This window comes from Chenopodium quinoa, unplaced genomic scaffold (assembly GCF_001683475.1).
Source record: "Chenopodium quinoa cultivar QQ74 unplaced genomic scaffold, ASM168347v1, whole genome shotgun sequence".
Lineage (NCBI taxonomy): Eukaryota > Viridiplantae > Streptophyta > Magnoliopsida > Caryophyllales > Amaranthaceae > Chenopodium > Chenopodium quinoa.
The window spans coordinates 2,648,705-2,659,858 of record NW_018744895.1 but is presented as its reverse complement, the minus strand read 5'-3'; the positions used below and the strand labels follow the sequence as shown (position 1 = coordinate 2,659,858).

The 11,154-nt window shown below is 35.7% G+C and overlaps 3 protein-coding genes across 3 annotated transcripts; all 3 read left to right on the top strand.

Annotated features, from left to right (window-relative positions):
* The first annotated feature begins 1,143 nt into the window (after positions 1-1,143).
* LOC110706111 (thioredoxin reductase 2-like) lies at positions 1,144-2,335 on the top strand. Its single transcript, XM_021884023.1, has 2 exons — positions 1,144-1,182; positions 2,003-2,335. The coding sequence occupies exons 1-2, from the start codon at positions 1,144-1,146 to the stop codon at positions 2,333-2,335; spliced, it is 372 nt and encodes a 123-aa protein (XP_021739715.1).
* A 583-nt stretch (positions 2,336-2,918) lies between these two features.
* On the top strand, positions 2,919-5,896 carry LOC110706109. The gene is made up of 6 exons (XM_021884022.1): positions 2,919-2,954; positions 3,003-3,074; positions 3,545-3,588; positions 3,685-3,796; positions 4,068-4,157; positions 5,530-5,896. Exons 1-6 carry the CDS (start codon positions 2,919-2,921, stop codon positions 5,731-5,733), a joined length of 558 nt encoding a protein of 185 aa, XP_021739714.1. The 3' UTR covers positions 5,734-5,896.
* Positions 5,897-7,570: 1,674 nt separating this feature from the next.
* LOC110706108 lies at positions 7,571-8,668 on the top strand. Its single transcript, XM_021884021.1, has 2 exons — positions 7,571-8,251; positions 8,390-8,668. The coding sequence occupies exons 1-2, from the start codon at positions 7,571-7,573 to the stop codon at positions 8,666-8,668; spliced, it is 960 nt and encodes a 319-aa protein (XP_021739713.1).
* The last annotated feature ends 2,486 nt before the right edge of the window (positions 8,669-11,154 follow it).

Genomic DNA, 11,154 nt, shown 5'->3' with positions numbered 1-11,154 from the left:
CAAACTAAGGATTCACATTCTTGATAGTAATTAATCCACTAATTTCCAGAAACCACCACCCTTAGCTTTAGAGAAGTGCATATCAGCGCATAGCACCTATTGACAAACGAAGTGTATAGGAGGGCAGAAGTGTAATTTATCAGGCATTAGAAAACTTGAATATTCCACTTAACTGTGCTAGTGGTACATTTAATACTCCAAAAATGTACCACTGAAATTACATTGGTACATTTAATCAAAGTGGTACGCACGTTTTGTACTTTGAATTGTACCACTAGAAAACCAGTGTCACCCTATACACTTTCTAAGAACATAGGTGCTATGCGCCAATACTTTTCTGCTTTAGAGTATGTTAGACCCCTCTTTATATTCTATGACATGAGTAAATGTAATCATACGGTCATACCTAAAAGATTGTTTTAGGCTTGTTTGAGATATTTTATGTTTTATATGACTTATATCAGTATATCCAATATTCTTCTATTAGGCCTACCAAATTTGTTTTTATCCGTGAGGACAGACGTTTTTTACCTTTCGTTCGTGCTTTGTCACAAACTCTGACTTCTGCTTTTCAATTTGTTTCTCTGCCACTAGTTTTTAAGCCGGTTTTTTTTTCAAATAGGAGGAAAATACTTTACTTCATACTCCGTACTTTCTACCCACCAAGTACCCACAATTAAATTTGTTTGTACCCATCAAAAAAAATAAAAACTTAACTTTTACAATAAAATCTATAACGCACTGTTTAATATATTAATACAACTCATTCATAAAAATCAAGGAGAGTGAAAGAAACCCAAACCCGAATTTTAAACTGACATAAAATTTAAAATAAAAGAATTAAACACTTCATAAAGTAAAATTTTTTGAGAAAAATACATATGTAAAAGTTCATACGTATTTAGATCAATCATAGCTATCAATCATATACTAGAAGGTACAATAATGCCTAATATTTTATTGTAAAATCTTACTATAAATAAAGTCTTAATGTAGTAGTAAAGCTACGACATTTCAACCATCCTCTTTCTCTTCTTCTTTACTCACTAGTAGAAAATTTGAAAAAGGCACCCCCCTTTTGCCACCGGTTCTTGAAAACCGGTGGGAAAAGTTTTGTTTTATAAAAAAAAAAAAGGAGGGAAAATGGATTTGCCACCGGTTCTAACCAAACTGGTGGGAAAAGTATGTTTTTCGCACCGGTTCTAACAAAACCGGTGGGAAAAGTGTTATGAAATAAAAAAAAACCGCTTATATTCTTCTTTCTTTCTCCTTCAATTCCTCGATCTTTCCTCCTCTCTCGTCTGCGCTACCTCTCTCTCCTCTCCTCCATTAAAACGAACCTCTCTGTACTCCTTCCTCTCTCTGTAATCCTTCATATCTTTCTCGCCGTACTCCTTCCTCTCTCCCTCGTCCATTTAAGCGTTTCTCGCTGTACTCTTTCCTCTCTCTCTCTCCTCCATTTAAGCGTACTCGAAATTCTCCATTGAAGGGGTTTCTGAGCTTTCTCTCCTCCATTGAAGCAGTTTCTAAGGTTAGATGCTTCTTTTTCTTTAATCATCTAATATTAATTTTGACAATCTAGTGTTAATCGTGTATTTAATTGTTAGTATATACTCAATTTAGGGTTATTTGAAGTTGGAAAATTGAACTATTGGTTATACAAAGTCGAAGAATTTAACGTAATTTTTGGAGTCTAGTTTGATAATTGAGTCAATTTTGGTTGCTAATTTGTGAATTTTAGTTTATTTATTTTATTTTATAGGAAAAACACAAATTCACAAATTCAAGGGGTGGGGGAATGGTTTCAGGGTAGAGTTTCGAGTCTACGGCGGTTTCGGGTCAGGGAAAGGGGTGGGGGTTTCTGGTGGGGAAAGGGATGGGAGTTAGGGTGGTTTCGGGTTAAGGAATTCAAGTTTTGGGCGGTTTCGTTGGTGGGGCTGGGGCGGGGGGTCTATTGCGCTTATGTGGCTCTGGAAGGAGGGTGGTTTTGGTGGTGGTGCAGGGGGAGGGGGTGGCTGTTGGGGCTGGGTTGGGGAGTGGTTGTTGGGCTGAAACGCAGTCAAGAGATAGACAGGAGAATAGGGTTTTGGGAGGGTTGAAGGTGAAGGATGTTGTTAGTGGGGAGGTTAAGGATGTGCAGGTTTCTGGGTTGTTTTTTGCTATTGGGCATGAACCTGCTACTAGGTTTTTGGGGAATGAGGTGGAGTTGGATGCGGATGGGTATGTGGTTACGACACCGGGTACGACAAAGACGAGTGTGAAGGGTGTCTTTGCAGCGGGTGATGTTCAGGATAAGAAGTATAGGCAGGCTGTTACTACTGCTGGGACTGGTTAGTGTTTGTTTATATGGTTTTGGTTTGATTTCTGTGTTATTGCATATTTGCGTTGTTGTGTTTATTATGTAAATGCTTGTGTCGTGTATATATCATTGTGGGATTTGTTAAGACATTACAATGGCTACCTAGTCGCGAACTCGAGCTTGAAGATTCTTGAGAGGTTTGGGGGCATTTATATCCATAATCCATTCCTTTGATAGCTGTATAGATTCATGTGTTCGAAAGCCTTGGGGTCCTATAGGCTATAGCCCCTGTGGGCTGTAGTATGTGAAAGGGGATAATGGAAAGAAGCTAGAAATGGTAGAGTGTGCATAAAAGTTTGTTTACAAATCTAAGATTGCAGTGTATATAATATAGGTTAGAGGTGTAATTAACACTGGAAGAATAGGTTTAGTTGAGCCTTGATTAGGCATACATCCCTGTCCTGTATTTTGCTAACAAGACATTGTTGATTTTTCGGGGGGTTTGAACCGGTGGGGTATGCGTATTTTCGCCTAGTGATTACTAATAGTCATTTCAATTGAAGATACTTATTTTTCGGTGTTTAGAGAGACATAAAGAGCAATGATATAAATCGAAATGATGACCGGATTACGGAATGCACATTGTGGATTTGTGGTACAATCGTATAAGTGTTGTGATATGTTTTGTTGATGATGTTATCAGGGAGATGATTTGTGTGTTAGCTGCTACTACATTGACAGTGAGCTCAATGCTTATGCCATATCTTCTGCTCAGGTCAACTGCTTAGCTTGCTTATCTATTTTTATAAAAACTATTGTACGAATACACAAAGGAAGTACGGAATTATGTTGAGTACATTTGATAATTCGGTTCCATGGAAAGTCGAAAAACCTTTAAACTGTTGCCATGCTTCGGTGATTGTAAGTTGTAATTGCTCTGTGTGAACGGATCATTTGGTAAAAAAAAAAAATAAAAAAAAAATAAGTTGTTTGGATGAACTATTTTAATGTTAATTTGTTTTATGGAATGAGCGTTTTACTGTCAAGAGCTTTTATGATTTTTATTTGAGTTACAAAGAAATGAAAGGAAATCATATTGTTTTCTGTTATGTTCACTTCTGAAGTTGGGGTTGGGAATTTAGGAATGCATTTGATAATTTTGGCAGAAAGATATATATTGTCTTTGTAGCATGCAAACAGCAACAAACATATTGAGCTAATCTGTTTCTCTCTTACTACTTGCAGCTCTATTCAAACACCCCTTCGGATTTTGATTTTAAGCTTGAAAGGTGTGTAGTTCTAACTTTTGTTTTATTTATCATCTTTCATGAGAATTTAGCGGTGATTCCATAAAATGAATTGTTTGTTTTTACTGTTATTCTCAGCCTTGCTCAAGGTTTTCGCTGCTTGTCAGATTTTATGGAACACCTTGCTGCTTCAGTTGATATTGTGTTTCCTGTCATCCATGGTCCTTTTGGTGAAGATGGTACTCTTCAGGTATTGCTCTGGCTGACCCTCTAATACTTTGAGGACCAGTTCATTGTAAGCATTTAATATTACCGATGATATTTCTGATTCTGTGACCTTGACACTTGTTTGTCTTCTACTATAAATTTTTAGGAGTTCATTTTCTGGGGTTAGTAATGAGTGTTAGGACTACGCTACTTTTTTTTTTTTTTTTTGGGGGGGGGGGGGGGGGGGGGGGGGGAGGGTATTGAGGCTCTGAAGGTCTATGTTGTTTAATTTGACTTTGAATGGATTGAACCAGGTTCTTGCTTTTCGGGATATCAATCCACAAGCTCCTGTACACATTTTGATCATTCCCAAAGTTAAGGATGGTTTAACCAGACTCGCTAAGGTACTTATGGTAGCATAGTTTTGCATTTCTGCGATGTTGTGTTCATATCCTTGCTTTTCTGGGTGTTTACATGAATGCTTCATTTCAATTAACTGAAAGTTCTTTTGGCTGGTTAATTTCTGTTTTTAGTGTGTCCCAACAGCTTTGACATTTTATTTTTCTTGTGATGTCCTTGGGATTTAAGGGCTTGGGAGTTGGGACTTGATGCTTCCTTTTGATTAAAGGATTTGATATTGGGGTTCCATGTGTTTATGGCTAATTATATGCATTTATTTTTCCAGATTTAGTTATCCCTGGATCATTTTGGCATTAGTTATAGTCAGGCCAATTTTGTTGCAAAACTCTGAATATAAGTTAAGTTGTATTGTGCACAAAAGTTGAATCAAGTGTTATAAGCTCATCCTCAAGAACAAGAACTAGGAATTAAGTGTAAGTGTTCTATAGGACTACTAATATATCAGAGTAATCGCATAGATCTGAATACTGCGCTTTTAAAAAGGATCATTTAAGATGCATGAGTTTTTTTTTCTTTTCATTTCTTAAGCAATTAGTTAGAGAGTTTATTAATAATGCAGAACTGAAAATGCTTAATACAGACCTCCAGAACAACAGAACCAAAAGCTTGCAGGCAGACAAAACCTGCTAAGCAACCACCTTACATCACTATCACTTCTCTAAGCTCATTTGAGCATCTACAAGAAACTTTCAACAAAATTTCATTCACAATAACATTAAAAGTTATAGCATTTACCATGAAATTTGCGGTATTATTATGAAGACATAACTGCTATATTGACTCAGTATATCATGTAATATACAGCTTTGATTGCGAGCTTTTCTTCCAGTTCAATATTACTGCTGTCTTCAACTCAGCATCAAAACCAGTAAAATAATCCCAAGAGCCAACACTTTTAAAGGACATGCACTTGATTCTTTCAGGATGATTCTTTCAGGATGGTGTGCAGATTCACCTTTTTCTAACACACCCCAGGATCTCTTTTCTTGCTTTAAATTGTTGGCATTACAAGTAGTAGGATCCTGTGACCACTATTCTGTCTGGCATGTATGCTCAGCTCTAGTGTTGATGGGTGTTCCTATTAAGGGTCACATTTCAGCTCTAATATCTGTATCTTGCCTGAATCGTTATATACTACTAGCATCAATGTATGGTATTATTCAGGATTGTTGAGTCTAGAGGCCTGTAATAGTTAACATTGAGCACTCACAAGTCACAAACCAGCCCGTATCTACAAGAGTTAGAAATGAGTTTCAGATATTTACAAGATTTGGTAGCTAATGGCTCAACTTATTAAAAATAGAGAATTTTTAGATTCTTTTGATTTATGCCTGATGTTTATTTGTATTGATACAGTTAGATGTGCACTTATGGAATTATCATGCTGCAGTTAACTCTAGAGTTAGCTTGAATCCTTCCCCTACAATGGACATCAATGCTGCCATCGGCAATGAGGACATGGGTGGGGAAATGGAATTTGATATTACAAAGACAAACACCATTGCCACCAATGTCACTGTGCTCTGCTCTGCATCAGTTTTGCATTCTTGCCGCCCTTGAAGTCCTGAGTTCTATTAGTTTTTGTATACTGTCAGACAACATATGTTAGTGTTTATGTGTCCAAAAATATATATGTTAGTGTTTATATGTCCATTTTTTTTTTTTAGTTTTTTAAAGTGTAATATTACAAGTTATTGAGGCAAATATATGTGTTTTATGTATATTATGATTATATATAAGTATTTGGTACAATTTAAGTGAAAAAAATGCAAAAAAAAAAAACATTTTTTTTTTATTTTTTGGGGCACTTTTGCCACCGGGTCAGTGTGAAAACCGGTGGGAAATGTTATAGTTTTGCCACCGGTTCACTTGAAAACCGGTGGGAAAAGTCCTCCAGCTATAAGATAAATCACATGTTTTTGCCACCGGTTCACTCCAAAACTCCAAAACCGGTGGGAAAAGTGGTTTTTGCCACCGGTTTTGAACCGGTGGGAAATCTTTGGGGATTTAGCACCCCCCAAATCAAGAACACTTCAAAACCGGTGGGGAATGTGTGGTTTGAACCGGTGGGGATTGGGGTTTTTCGCCTAGTGACTCCTCCTTTCACTGATCAAAATATTTCTGTCGGTAAAAATCTTTTAACACGTTATCAGCACCAATTCCTAGTCAGGTATATTTATACCTACTTCTTAAAATTATAACAAATAAATACCATCTATTTCTAAATGTTTTGAGGAATATGCTCTATAGTTGCCCAAATTTTGGGATCCTCTATACCAGAAACTCAAACATTTACTGTATCAAATATCACAAAAAAAAAAAAAAAAAAAACACAACGGTGAAAAAAAATTCTCTTATAACTTATGAATTCATTACTATCCCCCCTTGTTTTATTCATGTTGGTATCTCGGTTTTTGTTTGATTCATACATGTTGATGTTACGTACTCACCTTTTATGTAAAATTTAATTTTAGTTATTATAATTGCTTAGTAGTAACTTTGCATACATATTATTAACTAAATTGACAAAAAGATGCAGCCTTTTTTTTATATATACTTATTATTTTTTTCTTTAACGTACTTTTTGTGTTTCTTTCAGTTTTCGAACCCATGACCTTTTATAGATATTAGGGCTCTCGGACCACTATGGCTTGCATTCCCAGTGTGATAACCTTTTACAATTATAAATACTTATATTTGGACCATAATATTGCCAGTACATTAAACTATTATATGATATTTTTACAATCGTACAAAACAGTAAGAGATAAACCTACCTCTATAAAAGGTAGATTTTCCCCCGATTTTCACCACAAATCCCTTATCCTTTCCCATTTTTTTTTCCTTTATCCAAAAAATCACCCAAAAAAAAAAAATTCACTCCTTCTCCAATATGTTCCCCGACGGCAACCACAACACTCAAAACACCCACACCTTCACCTTTGAGGAAGATTTAAGGAAGATAAAACAATATCTTCTTCTAATTATGGCGCTTGTAGTTATGTTAGTAGCAATATTAATTTTTGTCATAATGTACAAGTGAAGTTTGTTTATTTTGTCGGTTTAGTAGATTAAAAGCATGTTTTTGTTTTATTATGTTGTTTTTGTTGTTAATCATCATTGTATAATATTACCATTATTATTATAATTATTATTACTACTGTTGTTGTTGTCGTTTTTGCTGTTTATGCGGCTAATATGATTTATTCATATAATTACTCACGATAATAAACCGAGGGGGAGAAAGAACTATATTATTTATGGTTTATCTTTGTTAAATAAATTTATTTAATATGTGTTTCATTAACAAACTAAAAATATGGAAGAATTAAACATATGTGATGTACGTATGATTTATTATTATTAACTAATTATCACGTAATTTGTTGTAGTTAAAATGGGAAATCTTATGAAAAGACAATTCAGAATCCTAGATATATCTGGAAAGAAATTTTTGGAATGGAAAGTGGATGCCATGATGAATTTAAAAGCTCAAGGGTTGGAGCACACTGTTAAAGATAATAAAAGTCCCCCTGGTCAAACAACTGATACTAGCACTTCTGCAATGACGGTTGAAAAACCTGTTACTGAACAAGAAAAGGCAAAAGACTTAGTGTTACTAAGGCATCATTTACATGAAGGCCTTGAAACTGAGTACATGATGATTGAAGATCCCAAAGAATTACGAGATTGCCTTAATGAAAGATTTGGACACCACAAAAGGGTGCTCCTTCCTAAGGCATTATTTGACTGGACAAATTTACGGTTCCAGGATTTCAAATCCGTAATTGATTACAATTCAACCATACATGAGATAGTATCTATATTGAGATACTGTGATCATCCAGTCACCGACGATCAAATGATTGAAAAAACACTCACTACCTTTCATGCAAGCAACATACTGTTGCAAGAACAATATCGTGAAAGAGGTTTCAAAAAGTTTAATGAATTAATGAGTGTACTGCTTGTTGCGGAACAAAATAGTGATCTTTTGTTGAAAAATCATAATCTCAGACCAACTGGGTCTTTGGCCACTCGTCATGAGGCAAATGCAACAAGTTCTTATCCACCCGAGGCAAATGCTACACGAAGAGGTGGATGTGGAAATTACAATGGGTGGGGAAGAGGCCGTGGAAATTATCGCGGACGAGGCCGAGGACGTGGTAGAAATAATTTTCAAAGAAACAATAATTTTGAAAATTTTGAAAAACAGAAGGAACAATCATCTGGAAGCCACAAACAAACTCCTTCAAAAGGAAAAGACACATGTTACAGATGTGGCATGACAGGGCATTGGGGACGTACTTGTCGTACGGCCAAACATTTGGTAGACCTTTACCGGGCTTTTGTAAAAGGCAAAGAGAAAAATGCAGAAGCAAATTATGTTAATGAAGAAAATGCTCCATGTCCTACCCTTGATGTGTCCGGTTTCTTCATGGACAATGCTGAAATTGGGAATGATTTCATCTTTGGAGAAAATAACAATGCTTAAATAACCCATCTACTAATGTAATATATACTACGTTTTTAATGTATTTTCTGTTATGTACTGTATTTTAAATGACTAGTCATGTACTCTTAATTTTTATCATCAATAAAAGTTTGTATGATATTATTCTAAACTAATCTCACATTTATTTTATGAAGATATGGATATGCCAGAAGTTGGTTCCGAATATCAGCGCCTTTTGGACAGTGGAACAACACACACTATCTTAAAGGATAGGAAATATTTTTCACAACTAAAGTTGTTTCAGGCAAATGTAAACACTATTTTCGGGTCAGCAAAATTAATTGAAGGATCTGGAAAGGCTTGTATAATGCTTCCAAATGGAACAAAATTGATGATCAATAATTCTTTATACTCGAGTAAATCTCGAATAAATCTCATAAGCTTTAAAGATGTACGCCAAAATGGCTATCATTTAGAAACAATGACAACAGGTCAAAAGGAGTATTTATGCCTCACAGCAGGAAAATATGGCAAGAAACACATTTATGAGAAGCATATTCTTCGGGGTTATATCGTATAAATATACGACCTGTGGAAATCAATATGATATCTAACCAGAAGTTAGATGACAAACATTTGATTATTTTATGGCATGATCGTTTGGGACATCCAGCAACTGGGATGATGCAAAGAATAATAGCGAATTCAATTGGACATTCAATAAGAAATGTCAAAATTCCTCGATCGGATGAATTGACATGCTTTGCATGTTCACTTGGCAAATTAATAATAAGACCATTTATGAACAAAATTGCTATTGAATCTCCAAAATTCTTGGAAAGAATTCAGGGAGATATTTGTGGGCCAATTAATCCGGCATGTGGACCATTTCGATATTTCATGATTTTAATTGATGCTTCTACACGATGGTCACATGTCAATCTGCATTCAAGCAGAAATGTTGCTTTTGCAAAATTACTTGCCCAAATTATCAAATTAAGAGCACAATTCCCAGATCATACAATAAAGAAAATAAGACTCGACAATGCTGGGGAATTTACATCCCAAACATTTAATGATTATTGTATGTCAATCAGAATTGATGTTGAACACCCAGTAGCTCATGTTCACACACAAAATGGTCTAGCTGAATCACTAATTAAGAGATTGCAATTGATTGCAAGACCATTATTAATGAGATCAAAATTGTCATCATCTACTTGGGGACATGCTATAATACATGCAGCAACACTAATTAGATTGAGACCTACAGGTTATCATAAATTCTCACCACTACAACTTGTTTGTGGTCGAGAACCAAGTATCTCACATCTAAAAATCTTTGGTTGTGCTGTATATGTTCCCATTGCTCTACCCCAACGAACAAAAATGGGTCCACAAAGAAGGCTGGGAATTTATGTTGGGTTTGAATCCCCCTCTATAATTAAATATCTTGAACCATTGACTGGTGACTTATTTACGGCTAGATTTGCCGACTGTCACTTTAATGAAGCAGTATTCCCAACCTTAGGTGGAGAGAAAGTGGACCCACGCAAGAAAGAAATAGAACTTATTTGGAATGCAACACAACTATTGATGTTAGACCCACGAACAAATATGTGTGAACAAGAAGTCAAGAAAATTGTTCATTTACAAAGTGTTGCAAATCAATAGTCTGATGCATTTGTAGACACAAAGAAGGTGACAAAATCACATATACCAGCAGAAAATGCCCCTGCAAGTATTAAAATACCAACTGATAATAAGGCCATTGTGAATGAATCCCAAGCACGCAGAAAGCGTGGGAGACCACTTGGTTCAAAAGATTCTAAACCAAGGAAATTGAAAAGATTGGATGGAATAGAAAATGAGACTAATGATGTTCCCCCGTCAGAAGGTCAAGAAAGACCAAATGTGGATGAAAGTAAAGAAAATGATGATAATCCAAAAGGGAACGAACAAGAAGACAACCCTTTGGGGAATGAACAAGATGTTCAAAACATCGATAACAATAAAATTTCGATGAATTATGTCTCTACCAAGACTCATTGGAATAGGAAAGATGTTATCGTGGATGAAATATTTGCAAATTCCATCGCAATCGACATTGTGTCTGATGAAAATGATGTTGAACCAAGAACAGTGGAAGAATGCCAACACAGGAGTGATTGGCCAAAGTGGAAGGAGGCAATGCTGGCTGAGTTGAAGTCACTTGAAAAACGAGAATTTTTCGAAAAAATAACTCTTACACCAGCGGGTGTAAAACCCGTTGGATACAAATGGGTATTTGTGAGAAAACGTAATGAGAAAAATGAGATAGTTAGATACAGGACAAGACTTGTAGCCCAAGGATTTTCTCAAAATCCAGGGATTGATTATGAAGAAACATATTCTCCAGTAGTCGATGCAACTACATTAAGATTTCTGGTAAGTTTGACAGTCACAAAAGGACTGCAAATGCGATTAATGGATGTAGTGACTGCGTATTTGTATGGGTCACTCGATACAGACATTTACATGAAAGT

Coding starts and splice junctions, on each gene's coding strand:
- LOC110706111 (XM_021884023.1), top strand. CDS start 1,144: ATGGATTTGCCACCGGTTCTAACCAAACTGGTGGGAAAA. Junction 1,183..2,002: donor TAACCAAACTGGTGGGAAAA/GTATGTTTTTCG, acceptor GTGGTGGTGCAG/GGGGAGGGGGTGGCTGTTGG.
- LOC110706109 (XM_021884022.1), top strand. CDS start 2,919: ATGACCGGATTACGGAATGCACATTGTGGATTTGTG. Junction 2,955..3,002: donor ATGCACATTGTGGATTTGTG/GTACAATCGTAT, acceptor TGATGTTATCAG/GGAGATGATTTGTGTGTTAG. Junction 3,589..3,684: donor TTTGATTTTAAGCTTGAAAG/GTGTGTAGTTCT, acceptor TGTTATTCTCAG/CCTTGCTCAAGGTTTTCGCT.
- LOC110706108 (XM_021884021.1), top strand. CDS start 7,571: ATGGGAAATCTTATGAAAAGACAATTCAGAATCCTAGATATATCTGGA. Junction 8,252..8,389: donor CAAGTTCTTATCCACCCGAG/GCAAATGCTACA, acceptor TTTGAAAAACAG/AAGGAACAATCATCTGGAAG.